The sequence below is a fragment of the Camelus ferus genome, chromosome 17 (genome assembly GCF_009834535.1).
Source record: "Camelus ferus isolate YT-003-E chromosome 17, BCGSAC_Cfer_1.0, whole genome shotgun sequence".
Classification (NCBI taxonomy): domain Eukaryota; kingdom Metazoa; phylum Chordata; class Mammalia; order Artiodactyla; family Camelidae; genus Camelus; species Camelus ferus.
Window position 1 is genome coordinate 37,155,563 of NC_045712.1, and position 20,099 is coordinate 37,175,661.

At 43.6% G+C, this 20,099-nt stretch overlaps 1 protein-coding gene across 2 annotated transcripts in view; it reads left to right on the forward strand.

Annotated features, from left to right (window-relative positions):
- Nucleotides 1-19,747, forward strand: part of XCR1 (X-C motif chemokine receptor 1) — a 29,782-nt gene extending 10,035 nt beyond the window's left edge. Inside the window, exons 3-5 of one of the 2 annotated variants that reach the window (XM_014561793.2) lie at nt 7,324-7,765; nt 12,126-12,180; nt 15,092-19,747. In XM_014561793.2, the coding sequence (XP_014417279.2) occupies nt 15,109-16,110 (1,002 nt within the window). In that variant the 5' untranslated portion in view covers nt 7,324-7,765; nt 12,126-12,180; nt 15,092-15,108 and the 3' untranslated portion in view covers nt 16,111-19,747. Of the gene's footprint in view, nt 1-7,323; nt 7,766-11,886; nt 12,074-12,125; nt 12,181-15,091 lie in introns of those variants that run through there. The other variant, XM_006173921.3, reaches the window with a different exon arrangement.
- The last annotated feature ends 352 nt before the right edge of the window (nt 19,748-20,099 follow it).

Sequence of the window (20,099 nt, forward strand, 5' to 3'; positions counted from 1 at the left end):
AGAGCAAAGCCAGAGTCTGAGTTTCTCCAAGAGTGATCTGAAGACCCCTCTTGCAGCCTGATCACCTGCAGAGTATGTTAGGTCCCTGCCCCTCCCCACTACCTACTGCCTCAACATTTCTGGGGCAGGGGCCTGGGGATCTGCATGTTCAATACAACGTGATACTTTGTACACTAAAGTTGTAAAGGCACTGCTGTGGGCAACGGATAATTGTTGAAGCTTTTTGAGCTGAAAAATAGCAGGATCAGAGCTTTTTTTGTTTGTTTAGCTTTGAAATAATTGTCAATTCGTAAGAAGTTGTAAAAGCAGTATAGAGAAATCCCACCTAACCTTCACTCATTTTTCTCCACTGGTTACATCTTCCAAAAGTATAGTATAATATCAAAACCAGGAATTGGATGTTGGCACAATGTGTCTGTGTAGTTTTGTTTCATTTTGTCGCATACCTAGGTTCCAGTAACCACCACCTCAATCAAGATACAGAACTATTCCGTCATCACAAAGATGTCGCTCCTGCTACCCTTTTATAGTCAAACCTGCCCCCACCACCCCTAACCCCAGCAACCACTGATTTGCTTCCTATCTCTATGATTTTGTCATTTCAAGAATGTTATGTAAATAGAATTACACAATCACAGTATATGACCTTTTAAGATTGCATTTTTTAACTAATCATAAAACCCCTGAGATCAATGCAACTTGTTGCATATACCAAAAACTTGTTCCTTTTTATTACTGAGTAGTGTCCCATGGTGTGGAATTTAGCCATTTACCTATCATGGGACATTTGGATTATTTCCAGTTTGGGCCTATTAAGAATTAATTTTCTATAAATATACAGGTATTGGTTTTTGTGAGAACCTAAGTTTTCATTTCTCTGGGATAAATACTGAAGAGTATGATTGTTGGATCAGTTCAGTTTTTTGAGATGGTCATACTCTTTTCCTGAGTGGCTATGCCATTTCATGTTGCTAACAGCAATATATGAGAGATCTGGTTTCTCTATATCCTTGCCAGAATTTGGCATTGCCACTACTTTTTATTTTAGCTTTTCTGATAAGTAGGTAGTGATAGCTCATCACAGTCTTCATTTGTATTTCCCTCATGGCTGGTGATGTTGAATATCTTTTCATGTGCTTATTTGCAATCTGTATATGCTCTTCAATGCAATGTCTCTCCAAGCTCTTTAGACATTTTTAACTGAATCGTTTGGTTTTTTACTGCTGACTTTTTGAGGATTCTGTATATATTCTAGCGACAGGTCCTTTGTCTGATATGTGGTTTGCAAATTCTTTCTCACTCTGTAGCTTATCTTAACAGGATCATTTGCAGAGCAAAGAGTTTCCATTTTGATGAAGTCTAATTTAAGTCTTTTATATACGCTTTTGGTGTTATGTCTAAGAACTCTTCACCAAGCTTTAAGTACTCCAAATTTTTCTTCTAGAAGATGTTATAATTTTACATACACATTTATATCCATGATGCATTTTGAGTTAATTTTTGTATAAAATCCAAAGTTGTTTTCTCTCTCTCTTTTTTTTTTTTTCGGCCTATGAATATCCAAGTGCTCCAGCACCATTCGTTGAAAAGTCTATCCTTCCTCCAGTGAATTGCTTTCGCACCTTTGTCAAAAATAAGATGGTCATACTGGTGTGGGGCTATTTCTGGGTTTTCCTTTCTCTTCTATTAATCTTTGTGTCCACCCTTTGCCAATACCACAGTCTTAATTACTATAGCTGCACAGTAAGTCTTGAAATAGAGTGATTCCTCCCATTTCTTTCTTCTTTTTAAAAATATTTTAGTTATTCTAGCTCCTTTGCTTTAAATATATATGTATATGTATATGTATATGTATATGTATATATGTGTATGTATGTGTATATATATATATATATATATATTTTAGAATGAACTTGTCTCTGCCTACCAAAAACCTTTGGGGATTTTGATGGAAATTGTATTATAATTATATATTATTTGGGGGATAATTGACATTTTTACTATGATGAATCTTCCAACCCATGAATATCTCTCCATTTATTTAGATCTTTTAAAATTTATTTCATCAACATTTTGTAATTTTTAGCATACATGCTTTGTACATTGGGTGATTTATGCACAAGTATTTCTTTTTTGAGAGAGAGATTGTAAATAACACTCTTTCATTTTGCTTTCCATGTGTTTACTACTAGTATACAAAAATACAATACATTTTTATTTGTTGATCTTATATCTTGCAACTTTCCTCAGCTCACTTACTATCCTAGGAATTGTTTCAGTTTTGTTTTGTTTTTGGATATTATTTGGCATTTCTTTGTGGACCCTTATGTCATCTGCTAACAGTTTTATTTTTTTCCCTTCCAATCTGTATGCCTTTTATTTCCTTTTGCCTAATTGTGCTGCCCAAGGCTTCCAGTACTATGCTGAACAAGAGTGGTTAATACAGACACACTTGCCTAATTCTCAATCTTGTGGGGAAACATTCAGTCTTTCATCATTAGTACGATGTTAGTGCTGGGTTTTTAATAAGTATTTTTCTAATCAAGTTGAGGAAGTTTTCCCCCATCCCTAGTTCTTTCTGAGAGTTTTACCATGAATAGGTGTTGGATTTTGTCAAATGCTTTTTCTGTACCAATTGGTATGATCATGTGATTTTCCTTCTTTAGCCTTTTAATGTAGTTGCTTGCATTGATGAACTTCAAGTAATGAACCAGCCTTGCATCTCCGGAATAAACCCAGTATTCTATCTGCTAATATTTAATAGAAGTTTTTTTCATTTACATTTGTGAAGGACATTGGTCTGTAGTTATCCTATGGGGTTTTTGGGGTTTTTTTTTTTTTGTACTATCTTTACAAACTGAGATGTGAAGTATTCTCTCTTTTTCTGCTTTCTGGCAAGGGTTATATAGAATGGGTATCAATACTTCTTTAAACATTTGAAAGAATCTTCCAGTCAAATTATCTGGACCTGGAGATTTTTTTCTCAGGAGTTTTAAAATTATGACTTCAATTTCCTTAATAGTTATAAAGTTATTCAGGTTGTTTATATCCTATTGGGCAAGTGGTGGTGGTCTGTATTTATTGAGGAATTAGTCTACTTCATCTAAGTTAAAGAGTTGTTTACACGATTTGGTTATTATCTTTGATGTCTGTAGGATCTGTTGTTATAGCCACTGTTTCATGTCTGATGTTAGTACTTTGTGTCTTTCTCTTTTTTGATAGTCTTTCTAGAGGTATAATTACTTTTATTGATCTTTTCAGAGAACGAACTTTTTTGTTTTATTTCTCTGATATTTTTATGTTTCCAATTTTATCAGTTCTCCTCTTTATTTTTTCCTTCCTTCTACTTAATTTGAGTTTATCTTGCTTCTCTTTTTCTAGGTTTTTAAGATAGAAGCCTAGGTTATTTACGTGAGACATTTTCTCTTTTCTAATGTAAGCGTTTAGTGCTAAAAATTTCCCTCTCGGTGCTGTTTTAACTGTGTCCCACAAAGTTTGATGTTGTATTTTCACATTTATCTCATTCAGTGTCTTTTTAACTCCCCTTTAGATTTCTTTGATCCTTGGTTTACTTTAAAGTGTGCTATTTATTTTCCAATAACTCACTCGGTGAAGATTTTCAGGCACAGTATTTTGGTTTACCATTTTTATCATATTCTTTTCAGCTGTTGATTTCATAGTGAGGGTGGGTTGGAAGGAAACCCATATCTTTATCATTGAAAGAGCCCAGAACTTTGTCAGCTAACTTGTGTTGACATGGAAATCTATGTGAAACCCCCCCACACACACACAGGAACATACAACGACATGCACATGCACACGCACACACACATACACACACATACACCCATGGCATACTTACACCCACACCTAACCAGCAGAGCTCAAATTCTCATTGTCAAAAAATGAGGCCAATGGCAGATACCACAGTAAATAAGAAACAGGAAAAGGAAGCTGTTTAGGAAGAAAAAAGAAGTATTCAATCAGCATTGCATCTTTAAAAGAATTAGGTCAAACCAGAAACCTCCAGCGGAAATATAAGAGACATTTCAGAGTCTGGGTTGACTGTAGACAAGCTGAATTTCTTGTATTTTGGCAGCACCTGTCTTCCAAGTCAACTTCTTCCCCACTTCCCACCATCATTGTCCCATCACAACAAGGTCAATCCGACTAACTCTCCTTTGGAAAACTGAAAGGAAAAAGGACACTATACTTAAGACAATAATGGAATAGAAATTCCAGGAACTAGCAAGGTATCAAGAAGAAAGAAAGCTGCGTCCTGCAAACCAATTCGTCGTCTGACAGATAATAATGTCCTTCTCAAAGGACGTACACTGAGAATCATAGACGTATTATATTTATGTTTATATGTACTATATGTAAATAAATAAGTATGTTTATGAAATCTTTCCCTATCCATCTGATAACTATTTCTTCGAGGTTTTATGGTTTCATTTATTACATTTCAGTCTATCTAGAACTTCATCTGGTTGTAGCTTTATAATATGTTTACATACTGGCAATGTCTAGGGTCCCCTCAGCAGCTAAGCCATGAAACTGAATCTTTGGCCTCTTAGCTCCAAAATTCCAGAGCGGGAGGCAACTTCACCTCCCCGTATAAGCTAAGGGCACCCAATCAATTTAGACCAGGGTTTCTCAACCTCGGCACTATTGCCATTTTGGAAATTTTCTCTCATGGGAGTTTGTCCTATTTGTCAGCATCCCTGGCCTCTACCTGCTAGATGTCAGCAGCCCCCACAAGCTGTGGTAACCAAAAGTGCCCCCTAGACACCACAAAACTGTCCCTAGTGAACGCCACTTCTTTAGACATATGCCTCTTTATTTCCTGCTCTGGATACTGTTACTGTACAAAGCCATGATGTTTGGTGCCCTAGCAGCAGCCATCTTGCAGTCATGAGGAATGATACTACAGAGGTGCTGAGGCCAGTGCAAGAGATCGAAGGGGCCTTAGTTCTTGATGACATTGCCGAATTACTGCACCAGCTCTAGCATTACCTTCCTATAGGAAATTAACAGCTTCCACCACTAGTGAATCCAGTGATCCTTCCATCCTAGTGAGTCCACTGATCACCTTATTCCTCTGCTTAAAACCCTTCACTAGTTCTCCATTGAGGATGAATTTCAGACTCCTTAGCTTGGCACCCCAGAGCTTTTGCCTCTGTCTCCTGGTCATCTCCCACCACCCCTCTCAGCACGTACCTTCTCCTCTTGATCCATAAGTAGAATCTTTTGAACCAGCCCCGAGACTTCCTGTCTCCTGGTGTTTACATGTGCTGGTCCCCAAAGGCCACATCCTTCCTCCTCTTCTTTCTCTGTTTACTCCTACACACCTTTCAAGACTTAGCCCTTGTCATCTCCTTCAGGAACTTTCCCCTGAATTTCCATGTGGTGGTTTCAAAACATGGACGCCAGATTATTTGGCACTCCTCCACTTGAGAGTGACCACATGTTTCCTTGGGCAGGGTTTGGACTTTTCATACTCTGGACACTGAATCAGGGTGCTAACTGACTAATGCAGGGGGAGTGTTACTCAGTGACACACAAGGCGACCTTTGTGATAAGGGTGTGCAGTGCATGAGATGAGCTAGTTAGGGCTGAAGGCATGGGGCAACCCAACTCAGCCCAGCTAGCTGATGCTGCTTATCTTTCCAGCCTTAAACCCTGACAGTCCTGCCTCTTCCACCACACACCTTTCCCACTCTGAATCACTGGGCAGCCCAGAATGTGCACTATTGCATACGTGTTCCCCTACACCTGGCGTTCAGCCCCCTTTCCCTGCATAACTCCTACTCATTCACCTCCTCCAGGAAGCCTTCTTTGTCTCTCCAAGGTTTGTGTGCCCAGAGCTGTCCCTCACATCACACTTACCACACTGCATCTTAATAGCGCATTTCCATATCTGTAAGCCCATGGACATCTTAAGGGCAAGGAATGATTTATTCCTTTTTGAACCCCCAGCACCTAGAATAATGCCAGGGCTTGCTGTAAAAATAAATGTTCACTGCATAATTGTGCCAGTGGTATGGCTGGCTGTGTTTTCTCTTGTCCTCCATTCAGTATTTATTGAGATCTGACCCTGCACTGCAGGTACGGCTTCCTGCCTTGCATCTACTGCCATCATCCACGAGGTTGGAGCAAGCAGCTATTGAGCACTCACTGGGCATTGCCCTAAGGACCTAACTCATTCACTTTAATCCTCATAATGAGTCAGTGAGGTTGATGCTGTAATCATCTTCAATTCACATGGGGACACTGAGTCACCAAAATTACATGGGCACTGAACTCCTGGAGTCCAAGTTTGAACCCATGCCGCCTAACTCCAGAGCCCGTGGTATTAATCTCTACACTGCCTGGCTTCCTTCTGAACCATCCAGACACTTGTCACAAATGCAGAGGCCCAAGTCCTACCAGAAAAGCTTATTTCAGTAGGTCAGGGCAGGACCTGGGAAACTGCGTTCATTGTGAGCCCCACGTAGTGCAGAAATGATGCCTGTGCCTAAGAGCATCAAGCAAGGCTCTACAAGGTCTGGCCCTGAAGCGCCTGCCTCATGGCATCACATCCTGCGCTCCCTCTTCTCCTGACTCTTGCGGCCTCTGCGAGGAATGCTGTCACCACCCTCTCCCACCCAGCTGTGCTTGAGGAGCAATGGAGGGAGTGAGAAGAGGGAGACCTTGCTGCCCAGGATGAGCTAGAAAAGCCCGGGGCCCCAGGGTCGTCCCCACACAGCCCCTCCCAGGGGCCCTGGAGAAGGTCAGGAGGACTTGAGCTTCTCAAACTCTTTCTAGTCTTTGGTGTGATCAAAGAAGTGTTCACATACTGAGATCTGGGGAAGTCATTCTGGCTTATACCTGAGTTAACTTGAATTTTCTGCTAACTTTAACAGCCTGTTTGTGGCCTATCCAACATACATTATACACGTGCTTTAATTGTTAAAGAAGAGGGCACAGTGACCAGAAGTAAAGAATGTCCATGTTAAAAATAAAGATTAAATGCCCCTCTACCGGGACGCCCGTGCTCCTTTGATGGTAAGACTCCCTTCCCAGCTGCCGAGGCTGCACTGTAAGTGCTGGACGTGTGCAGCTGGTCTGGGTGTTTTGAAACCTTAAAGAAATGTGTCCCTGACTTGTTTCATGGTCTTTGTTCTGACAAGATGTAAAAACTGTGCTGAAAACCCTGCTTCTCCGGAGCAGTTTCTGAGAATAATCCGGGAAGCGGGCTTCAGGGCTAGGCCTCAATTTGGCTCAAATAAAACTCTTTTCTATACTTATTATTGATTGTCTATTGATTATTTTCTTCAACAGGTGTTACCAGAAACATCCAGAAGGCACCATCCAGAACCCTCCATACCTTCAGGGCACACCCCCAGGGTTTAGTTCTCTAATCCAACTTGTGCAGCCCTGGGAAGCTTCTCGCAGACAAGTTCTGGTGATACCAGCAGTGTTTGCTCTGCCAGGGACAGGACCTGCTGGGAGCAAGGCAGCAGTGGAGGCAGGGGCAGCCCCGGCCAGTGCCTGTATTTCCCCAACTCTCAGTGGGAAAACCGTCCTACCAGGCCTATACGTGGTCGGGTGGGCAGAGCAGGCTTCCAAGGAGAGGATCTCTCTCGGGGAGTCAGCATGAAGGTTGAAGGTCGAAGGGTGGCCACATGAAGACTTGGCAGAGCAACTCATCTGTTTTCGCTAATGAGCAGGCAGGCCTGCCCTTGGGGATTTCCCAGCCATGTTCAAGTGGAAGCCAAATCAGGTAGGCACCTCTGTTAAAGCCACATCAAAGGTACGTTGCTGGAGGGTTAGCAGGACTCTTAGTGGTGACTGATGTTATGGGGCATCTGAGAACGTGGGAAGGGTGAAGGTGGAGTGGATAATCAGGCTAGGGAGTTCCCGCAACCAATGTGATATGTTCTGACTATTGCTGTGTAAGGAAGCACCCTCAAAAACAGAGGCCTAACATGAGAATCATTTTATTACAGCTCATAATTCTGTGACTCAGAAGCTTGAGCAGCACTCAGCTGGGTCATTCTTTTTCATGTGGTATCAATGGAGGTCCCTTGATGCTACCAAGCTGGCAGATGGGCTGTTCCAAGGCAGCTTCCCTCACAGGTGTGGCCCCAGCAGAGAAGGCTGGGGGGCTGGGCTTAGCTGGAACTATTGGCCTCTCCACGTGGGGCCTCACCAGCAAGGCGGCCTCAAGGAGTTGGACTTCATAAATGGTGGCCCAGAGCTCCCAGTGAGAAAGTCAGGGACCCAGCTGAAGGCTTCTAGGCTTCTTAAGACCTAGAAGTCCCGGAATCTCACTTCCACCACCTTCTATTCATCAAGCAAGTCACCAAGACCAACTCACATTCAAGCAGAGTAGAATTAGAATTTGCCTCTCAGTGGAAGGAACAGTAAAACATTTCTGATTCTGTTTAATCTCCCATACTACAGAAGAGCTGGGAAACACTTGGTAGGCTCATCGTGGGGGGGTTTACTTCACACATGTCTGTCAAGCTTCTAGTGTGTTCCAGGCTCTGTCCCGGGCACTGGAGAGATGGAGTAATGAACAGGACAGAGACATAGTCCCTGCCCTCTGGAATGAAGTCTAACAAACAGTTATACAGTGCCTGACATCTGGGGATTGCCAGTAAATGTCAGCTGCTGGGATTTTAATTGTTAAGTGGATCATCACTGGATAAAAATAATGCATAATAAGCCTGAGCAGAGAAATGCTTTGAAGAATGACAAGGTGCCAAAGAACACAGCCAGCAAAGAGCCTGACCTGTTCAGGAGAGTGAAGTGTAAGCCAAGGAGGAGGAGTGATGAACTAGCGGGAAAGGGAGGAAGCAGCCTGTATGGCCAAGTGCAGTGGGCAAGGGAAGCATGCACTGAATGAGCTGGACAGGGAGGGACCACCCAAGGCCCTGAGCTGGGAGTCTTACCTCATCCCTCCAGGTCCACCTTCCACCTTCCCTGCCTGTGCTTCTGAGGTGCCTCTGAATGGGCTGCATCCACAGCCTCCCTTGCCTCCTTGCTGGGGTCAGTGGAAGGCACCAGCAGGAGTCTGGGTGGAGTGGGGTTAGAGGAGAATGAGGTGGCCATATTTATTCCTTTGGCTCCCTCCCTGCTGGGCAGAGCATGGAAGTGAATACTTCCTCTGCCAAAAGCCACGTCCTGTGTCCAGCAACCGTCTCCTAGGGCCAGAGATCTCACCAGGGTCTTCAATGGCTCTTTCTCCTGTGCCTTCAGGCCTGGGATCGGTAGCAGCTGCCCACTCTTGCTGGCCCAGGGATACTTCACCATTGCTGCTTGCATTCCCTACACCATGCCCACACCTTTGTAGAAGTCCTTTCCTTGCACTGTCCTCAGTCACCCTTTTGAGAAAGCCATCTGTCCCTTCCTGGAATCCTGAATGATAACACCAGCCAGGATAGGAATTTGAGACTTTATCACAGGAGCAAGTCTAAGAAAATCATTACCTTCCATCCACTGGTGTGCTGGTAAATTTTAACAACCAAATCTTCAGAGGGGAAAAGCTCTGAATTGTAGTGATTGCCAAGTTTTGATAAATACTTCCACCATGGTTGATTTCAAGCTACCAATGTGACAGCAACCAGCTCGAAAAATTCCTAAAAATAAAATGCAAGCTGATACGAGCCAGCTCCAGTATACCTCTGCCCAGATCAAACACTAGCTCTGGTCTCTCCCGTGTCTAGATCCACCGCAGCCAGAGACTGATGTTCCAGCAGAGAGGTGGGTGGGCCTGGATGCTGTCAGCCTCCTTCCTCCTGCTCCCTGGGAATGTACCTCCCAGTGCACCCAGGATGCAATCTCTGAGGGCTCCCAAAGCTGGAAGACCTTCTGTGTTCTATGCCTATGCCTGTTCTCATGTGCATGGGGCTGAGGCTCAAACATAACCATCCATCTTGCTGGACTTGATCCAATTAGATCATGAAACCCTGGGGATCTAGGGTCAGCAGTTCCCATGTTAACAGCAATTAATGTCTGCCAAGAGCCCCACTCTGATGCTGGTCTCTGACCTGATCCCACTTCCCTGTAGATGGGTCCAGACACAACTGTGATAACCAGGCCCCCACCCACCTTGTGCTTTATGCAGAACTGAACTTCCCCTTCTGTGTGTCGAGTCTGTGTGAGGCTGGAACTCAGTCCCACCTTTGTCCAGCCTGACCATTGTTTTAGAACTTTCTGTTTAAGGCATGCTCATGAATTGTTTTCACACTGAAACCAAATATGAGGAAATGTGAAATGTTGGTTTCAAATTGTGTGTTAATATTTAGGGAACAAACATCTGTTGAACACTTGCTATATGAGTCCTCCCAATAGTTATTGAGAATTAATAGCTTGTTAAAGAGCAATTACACAGACACACACACACATACACATGCACAATTGGACAATAAATCTGTAGACAAAATTCCCAACACAAAATAACAGAAAATTTGAATCAAAACAACATGCTACAAGTATCCTTTCAGAGTGACCAAAAATTTTAAATTTGGTAGTACCCGATTTTGACCAGGTGCATGGAAATGGGAACTCTTAAACACTATTAGGGAAGTGTAAATAAATATAACCATTTTAGAGGGCAATCTGGCAATACTTACCAAAACGTAAAATTCACATCCCCTATGACCCAGAAATCCACTACTTCTAGAAATTCACCCTGCATAAATATCAACACCAGTACATCAAAGGTACATGTAAATTAATGCTCCCTGCACCATTGTGATAATTTTTTAAATGGAAAGCAAACTGGATGTCCACTGACAGGAAAATAAGTGAAGTATGACATGACATTGCAGTGGAACACTTTCCAGCTGTTATAAAGAGTAAGATAGGCTTGGGAAGCCTTTCATGCCATTTTGTTTAATGGGAAAAAAGGATAAATCAGCGTGCATGATAGAATTCCATTTTTTGCAGAGAAAATCAACAAAACTGGAGCCGGCAGACATTACTGGTGGAAAAAGCAAATGGTGCAGCTCTGTGGAAAACAGTTTGGAAGTTCCCCCAAAAGCTAAACATAGGGTTACCAAACAATCCAGCAGTTCCACACCTAGGTTTCTACCCAAGAGAATTGAAAAGACACATCCACGCAAAAACTTATACATGAATGTTCAGAGCAGCAGCATTCATCACAGCCAAAAAGTGGAAACAATCCAAATGTCCTTCAGTTGTTGAATAGATAAATGAAATGTGTTTTACCCATACTGGAATGTTACTCAACCATGAGAAGGAGTGAAGTAATGATACATGCTACAACATGGATGAACCCTCAAAATATTACGCTAAGTGAAAGAAACCAGACATAAAACATCCCATATTGTATGGTTCCACTTATATGAAATGTCCAGAATAGACAAAACCATAAAGATGGAAAGTAGATCAGTGGTTGCCAAGAGATGGAGGGAGGTAGGGACTAGGACTGACTGCTAACAAGTATGGGGTTTCTTTTGGGGGTGATAGAAATGTTCTGGAACTGGATAGTAATGACAAGTGTATAACACTGTACACATGCTAAAAACTACTGAATTCTACTATTTAAAATGGTAAATTTTATGTTACATGAATTATTTCCATTTAAAATCATCATCATACATAACTGGTACATTAATCAAATATAATTTTGATAAAATTAAAATACCACTTTAAAAAACACATCATTTACAATCCCTTCCAACTCCCAAACTATCTGCATCTATCCTGGGTGGAACCCAGGGGCTCAGATGACCCTAAGTTGTCAACCCCACCTTCCTGTGGAGACAGGCTGGGGGACCAGCTCTTCTCCAAGTGACCAGTGATGTAGCCAGTTCTACATGGGATCTTAGGTGGAGTTGGGGGTAGGGGTCAGATGAAGCCAGGAAGCCTGGTGGTGGGAAAAGGAAAGATTAGCAAGGACTCCCTGTCTCCCTCTGTCTCCTTCTGAGACTGCACAGTCGTCTTCCCTGCCTTCCTCCAGCTCCTGGACAGGGTAGGTGTTTCAGTTTCTTTGAGCAAAATACGAAACAAAGAAGCACCATTTCTGCCTCAAGACGCATGTAAAGAGGTACAGATATAGGTGAGTTCCTTTACAAACATTTCAAACACGTGTTTTCCTCTATTTTTAATAGCCTATTTCGAGAGTTCTGAAACTCCAGGTAGATATCAGAACCACATGGAGAGCAAGTAAGTAATGTTGATTCCTGAGCCGTCCCTCCACAGGCTCTGGTTCCCTGGATGGGGGCGGGGGGGGGGGTGTCCTCTAAAACCTGTGTTGCTAAAAAGTGGGTCTGTGGACTGTACTCTGACTAGAACTGCCACATATAATGCTTATCTTTTCCTTGTGTTAAGAAAGTAGAGGTGTTTATTTGGTCTTAAGTCTTTACATAAGGCGTTGTTGTTATCAGTGGTTGGATAATTTAGAGCTGTATTTCTCAATCTGAATTATATTGTGGACCAGAAAGCTCAAGTTACTCTCTTATAGTTGAGATGGGTTGGGAGAGCAGTGACAGGCCAAAAGAACCAAAGCCCTAGGATACAGCTCAGAGAGGGTTTGAGATTTAACACCATTCTCCTGTCTGTGCCCAAGGCCTATCAGGCACTGCCCAGGAGCACCTCTGAAAATTTGAGTAAATCAATCAATAACCAGTAGAATCCTGGAATGCTTTTTGTAGATGCCTGATATCCCTTTTTCTCTAGTTTGCTGAGAGTTGATATCATGAATGGGTGTTGAATTTTGTCAAATGCTTTTCCACATTTATCAAAAAGGATCATTTAGTTTTTGTCTTAGTATGGTCACTTAAACTGATTGATTTTCAAATATTAAACCAATTTCATACTTCTGGGATAAAGCCCACTTGGTCATGATGTATTATCCTTTTTAAATGTATTGCTGGATTTGATTTGCTAATATTTGGTTAAGTATTTTTGTATCTATGTTCATGAGGGATATTGTCTATAGTTTTATTGCAATGGTTTTGTCTGGTTTGGTATCAGGGTTACACTGACCTCATAAAACAATTAGGGAATTATTCCATCCTGTATTTCAGTTAGTTTGTATAAGATCAGTGTTATTTCTTCCTTAAGTATGTGACAGAATGAAGTAGAAAGATCATCTAGTTTTGGAGTTTTCTTTGTCTCTGTGGACAGTTTTTTTATAGTTAACTAATTTCTATAATAAAGGTAGGACTATCGATATTTGTCATATCATTTCATGTCAGTTTTGGTAGGTTGAATTTTTAAAGAAATTTGTCCATTTCATTTAAGTCATTGAATTTAACATAAAATGCATCATAATTTTTCTTTGTTATTCTTTTAAAGATGACAATTCATTTTCTCTCTCTTTTTGTTCTCAATCTAGCTAGAGTTTTATTACTTTAAAAAAAATTGTTTTCAACCAACCAGTTTTGGCTTTGTACGATATGAAGGGTGCTTACAAAATTACAAAGTCCCTGTGCCAAAATATCTCTGCTTCCAACTTGTCACACTACAGAAATTCCCAGATATTTGTATCATTTCTGATTTCATTCTAAACTATAAGCTTCTTACAGATAGGGACTATTATGTCTGTACCCTGGAATCCAGCACCTGTCATAGTGCCTGGCCCCTGTCATTGATCATTAAAGGCCATTGCGTTGAGTCAGATAAGCTTGTCTTTAAAATGTAAATACCCAATTTCTGAATGTCCAAAAAAACATAATTAAAAGTAGAATGGGTTTACCAGACTAAATAAAGTACTGTTAAAAATTCATAAGAAACACAATATTATTCCAAGTAGCAAAATGAATGAGATCCATGAACACTTTAAAAATAAGAAACACAAGGTAGGAAGGTATAGCTCAGTGGTAGAGGGCGTGCTTGACTCTACTTGCTGCTTCCTGGGTTTATAACATTGAGAAGGACATTTTATAGTCTGAGCCTGTTCCCTCTTCTGTTAAATGGAAATGGTCTTGTCTTAAAGACAGAGAGCTGCAGGATTACAGGAGCAGGTAAGTACAGCATGTTAGCACAGGGCGTGGCACAGAGTGGATGATGAGAAAGAACTCTCTTACCTGTTGCAGGCAGCTGCTTCATCCAAGTCTCCATCCTTCTCTGAAATCCTACAGCTTCCTTCACCTATCTCAACAAAATTTCCAGCTCTTCAATCACTTTCTCTCTTTTATCTCCTTGGCCTTCTAGTCTCACTATTTCTAAAATCTCCCTAACATGGAAGATTGAATCAATTTGCCTCAATCTAGTTTTCTTAGCTACTCCCCTCCTGTTGGATACTTAGTTTATTTCTACTTGCTTATAAGATGTTCTGTAAATCAAACTCCCACATGATGAAGTTTTCTGCTCTGAGAGTTAATCCTCTGGTTTACTGGGGATTTGGTCTCAACATTCACTGAAGTCTTGAGATTATTTCATAATTGGACTCATGTGAGAGATGTTTGCTCCGTTTGTGTCCTCTCTTTTTAGACCTGTTCCAGGAGACAGCAAGTTTCCTGAAACAATCCTGCCATCAGGATTTCTACGTTTATGGGAGGAAGGAAAGGAGGGAACAGAGGAAGAAAAAAAGAAAGAGTGACAGAGGGAGGGACAAAGGGAGAGAAGGAGAGAGAGAAGGAGGCGGGAGGCAGGTGGCATAGTAAATGCTCACTGGATACTTGTTGAATAAATGAAAGAATGACATCATCTATTTTGTAGATGACGACCTAATGTTCAGAAAGATTAAAAAGCTTGCCCAGGAACACGGTATTGGGCCCCAACTTTGATCTCTGGTCTTTGAATCCAGTTCCACTGCTCTCTCTTCTACACCTACTGGGACACATCTAACTTAGCGCTACTCAAATGCCTGTCTACAAGGAGAAAAGGGTCTTATGACTTATTGTAAATTAATGCACCACTTCCTTCAAGAAAGTCTTGCTAAGAAAAAAAATTGCTAACCAAACTAAACAGCATGCCTAGTGACTTCATGTTCTGGTGAAAGTCCCTAATCTCAATACAGATAGTTCACCAACCAGTAGCTGGACCTTGGATCTCATTTTTTGATAACATGAGTCCTACTGCTCTCTAGCGTAACCACAGGGCTTTAAACTACACATCTCCATCATTTCAGATGCTCTTAACGTCTAGATGGAGCCCTCAGACATCCCGGAGACCACCACCTCTTTTGAGTATGATCCTCAGAGTTTTCTGTGTGAGAAGAAGACCTTCGTCTTCGCCACCTTCAGCACCACCATCCTGTACTGCCTGGTCTTCTTTCTCAGCTTGGTGGGCAACAGCCTGGTGCTGTGGGTCCTGGTGAAGTATGAGAGCTTGGAGTCCCTCACCAATGTCTTCATCCTCAACTTGTGTCTCTCAGACCTGGTGTTCTCCTGCCTGTTGCCCGTGTGGATCCTGGGATACCACTGGGGCTGGTTGCTGGGAGACTTCCTCTGCAAGCTCCTCAACATGGTCTTCTCCATCAGCCTCTACAGCAGCATCTCCTTCCTGACCATCATGACAATCCACCGCTACCTGTCCGTGGTGAACCCCATCTCATCCCTGCGCGTCCATACCCTGCAGCGCCGCGTGCTGGTGACCATCGCCGTGTGGGCAGCCAGCGTCCTGTCCTCCATCCCCGACGCCATCTTCCACAAGGTGTTCCCTTCAGGCTGTGATTATTCAGAACGCGAGGGGTTCTTGGCCTCAGTCTACCAGCACAACATCATCTTCCTCCTCTCCGTGGGGATCATCCTGTTCTGCTATGTGGAGATTCTCCGGACCCTGTTTCGTTCGCGCTCCAAACGGCGCCACCGGACAGTCAGGCTCATCTTCACCATCGTGGTGGCATACTTCCTCAGCTGGGCCCCCTACAACCTGATCCTGTTTCTGCAGACACTGTTGAAACTTGGGGTCATTCAGAGCTGCGAGGTCAGCCAGCAGCTGGATTATGCCCTGCTCATCTGCCGCAACGTTGCCTTCTCCCACTGCTGCTTCAACCCTGTGCTCTATGTCTTTGTCGGGGTCAAGTTCCGCAGACACCTCAAAAGTCTGCTCCGGCGCTTCTGGCTCTGCCGGCAACAGGCGCCCGGCCTTCCCCCATCACCTCACCCCCCAGGTGCCTTCACCTATGAGGGCATCTCCTTCTATTGACGGGGAGTTTGGGGAGACAGGCAGAGGTGGGCAGAGGAGCTGGAGGAGGCGGGGCTGAAGGAGAAGTTGGGCAGGAAGGAACATGGAAGGCAGGACACTGGGAAATGCTACAGCTGCAGGTGTGGGAGTGAAAGAAATACATTACACCAGGGAGTCCCACATGCCCCCTCTTCTGCAGAAAATGTCCCCACCTGGAAATTTTTTATTGCCATCCAGAAAAACATTTCTTAGATTTTAAGAAAATTTTTATCTCTTATTCCCTCATTTATTCATTCATTTAGACATGGATTTCTTATCCTTGCTTAGTTCAGAGGGCTCTAAAATGTGAACAAATTCCTAGAAAGGAACATCCTTCATGACTTTATGAGGGTCTGAAATTCCATTGTGCAGAGGTTGCTGGCAAGACCATCTCTCCCCTCCCTGATTGTCGGGTTATCCCTGCTGATTTGGGAGGGGGTTGGCTCTGGATGACTGCTGGATGAGGCTGTCTGCAGGACAAAAGTAATCATATCCTCAAACAAGGGCAATCAGAATGAAATCCAGATTCTGAAAACCCACAACTGGACAGGAGACATGTTCTGTGTCATAGTTCCAGTTTCTAGCACATGAACTGGCACTTGCTTATTTAGTCTATGAATCTTTTATTGAAAGAATGAATGCAATAAGTGCCACCTTCTGCAGGCATTTATTTGGAGGATATGAAGGTGAACGAGATGCAGATGCTACCCTCCAGGTGCCAACAGTCCAGCTCGGAAGGCCCAGAGAAGTAAACACCCACCTTGATGAAGGCATCCGGAGGGGGAAGATTCTGCTACAATCTCCTCATCTCCAGGTGGATATTGTGCTGACATTTCTGATTCATCATTTTCCATCTAAAATGTTCTCCCCCGTCTTGGTTGATGGTACCAGCTTCCCCACAGTCACCCACACTCAGACTCACATCACCTTTGAGCCCTGCATTTCCTCTCCCTCCAGTCCCACGGCCAGATCCTGTTGACGTTGCCTTCCCCGTGTCTCTCTAATGCTCGTGGCTTCATCCCCAAACAGCTTCACTTCCTCCGCATCTTCCTGTTGCTCATTTCTTCCCCACCAAGGCTCCTCTGCATTGACATCAGGTTGCTTCAAAGCCTTAGTGGCTCCTCATTACATACAAGTAAAGCCCAAAGACCTTAGCAGGTCTTTCAGGGCCCTTATAATCTGGTGCCAACTAACTTTCCATTCTTTCTGCTTTAATTCCAACCTAAGCCTCCTACCCCCAAGCAGCGTGGGATCCAGCCACAAAAGGCCACTGGCCCTTTCCCAGACACCCTTCTCCCAGCCTCCTCTGGGCCTTTGTTGTGCTGGGCCTTCTACTCCCTAACCTGAAATGCCCCAGCTGAAATGCCTGCTCCTTCAGGAGGCTGTCTGCAATCTGTAAATCAGAGGGGCACTCTCTGGGTTGCCTCTGCTCGTCCTCTCTAAAAAAGTCTGTGTCACTCTCCAATGTGGTTACACCCATGGATGTCTTATCCCCCTGCCCCATCAGACTGCAGACCGCCTGCGGGCAGGAACCTGATCTTGCACCCTGCCAAGCATGGGGCCTGGTGTTCTATCACTGTGTATTGAGTGGGAGCAAAGAATGACAGCTGTCATTTTTCTTCCAGTTTATGCTTTTCGGGCCGCCATGTCCATGGGACACATTTTACCTTGTTTGCCCCAGGCTGCTGCTTTATAAATACTAACCTTTCTTCGCTAGTCTGCACTTACATTGCTTATCCCTCTCCGTGGCAATGGCTGAACTTGCCCTGGCCTTTTAATTAGTAGTACACATGCCTGCCTCTTACACTATCCCACAGCTTCACATCCAAGGACGTAGACAAAAGGCACCCTCTCAGCTTTTCCATATCCCACAGACCCGGTCCCAATCTGTGAACCTGATTCAGCTCTGGAGTGGACCCTTTGGAAAAATGCCCCAGGTGATTCTGCCATGCACCCCAGTTAGGAACATTTGGCTGCAACTCTTTGAAAATAGGAATTCCAGAGTCTTCTACCCCTTGAGCAGGACTTTGTACACAGCAGTCACTCCATACATGCTTGTTGAATAAAGCAGTTCCTAATGCAGCCCTTAGCTGAAGTCTAGAGAGCTTGTAAAGCACTTTCCCCTTCAGTTCCTGCTACAGTTTCAATGATCTGTTTGCCACTGGGTGGCCAGCCTTGAAGAAGTTTGACCTGGCTGGGGAAGAGTGAGGGTCTACTTTTAAGAATTAGGCCTGTAGCACCTGTTGGAGAGGGCTGGGTGGTGCACCAGTGAAGGGATAAAACTCTTGTGGCCTTACTAACCAATTGGTGGGGACATCACCCACCACAGAAGAAAAAAATGGCCAAAAGAAATGGGCAATTAGTAGTCATGGGGTCATAGCCAAGCCTATGGGCTTCTGGTCAGCCTAATCATTCCACATTCCTTCAAACTGATAATATTAAAATTTTATTCAGCTTTTATTCAGAAGGCAGGCTGAGCCCAGGGAGCAGAAGGGCAGAGGACTCCAGCTCACACACCCACTTCACCAAACCAAAGCACAACAGGTTTTGAGCCTACTCTTCTTAGAAGGCAGGTTGGGGGATCTTGTGTCACTACAGAGCATGCCCTTTGAGATCATCTCTCCACCATCTCCTCACCCCATCCCATTCCTGAACATCCCAAGATGCTTATCTAAGTGTTTCTTTCAACACCTACAGCCATTTCCTGGGAGCACTTCATTAGTACTATTGTGTTTGTCTTTTTACATTTCTGCTGATGTTTTGGCATCCCCAGTAGACTAGCTCCCAGGGTAATCTTTAATCCAGTGTCTTCTCCTAATCTAGCTCCTTGAGACTCCAAAGGAAGAGGCACAGAGAAAGAGAGGTGTGAATGGGAAGATGGAGGGGCATCCCTGGGTGGAACAACTAGCTGAAGGAAGCAGCCAGCCAGCTGCACACCAGTGACTATGCTCCACCTTTGTTTATCACACTCTTCATGGGCCACAGTCTCCTGCTTTCCCTTCCCTCCACCCACTGAAACTGCTGCTCAACCTCAACTGGACCATTGTGGGCCTCTCCCTCCCGCTCCAGGGCCCTGGACATGGGCTGCAGACTTTCTGCCATTCCTGGAGCAAAAACAATCCACAGTGGCTTCAAGGGAATATCCTCTTCATAGCATTTCCACCTCCATACTCTCTCAGACAAAATCAGCAAGAGAAGAAGCTTGCTGATCTCTAAATAGGAAGGTGGCTCCAAGCCCAGTGCAGCCCCTGACCAGCTGGAGTAGAAGGTCCTTGAGGGCACAAGCCCCATTTTGCATATCTAGAACATCCCTCAGTACCCAACAATGTTTGTGGTTGGTTAAGTAAGTGGATAGGAGACCATCTTTTTTAGCTTTTTTCTACTTTTGTTTCTTCTTCACACACTTGCTTATGTTACATCTTCCAGTTAGTACCAGGCACTGCCCAATGGGCTTCCCATGAACTCTTCTCCAGGGCCCACCAGCCCAGACATCGCTTGCTTTGTTGAACCCCTAATGGCTTTCATTTGTGAAACCTGCCTGTGACCATACAAATATTAATTACTCTTAAAATCCTCTCATAAATAGAGAAAGCATCATGTATCACATATGCAAATAAACGATTAGCATGTAATGACTGACTTTGAGCTGGTTATGTTCCCCTCCTTTCTACCCAAGATCATTATACATGATTCTTAAAAGTTCTCTGCTTGTGAGGGATCTGGGTTAGGATCTTGGGTGAAAGGAGGGATACAGAAGGAGGACTGGAGATAAAATGTGGAACAAGCCCTGTGTGGGTCAGTATGGTAGGAAATTGGCTCCAATCAGGCATTAGGCGAAATTGTTCAGGAGGCCAAGTCTGTCTTGAGTGCTCCTAGCCTCAGTTTTCTGTCTGTGTCTTTCCCCTGGCCTGGCACCTGAGTTTCCTGTCTTTGAGTCTAAGGTTTTTATTTGATCTCCTGTTTCTGAACAA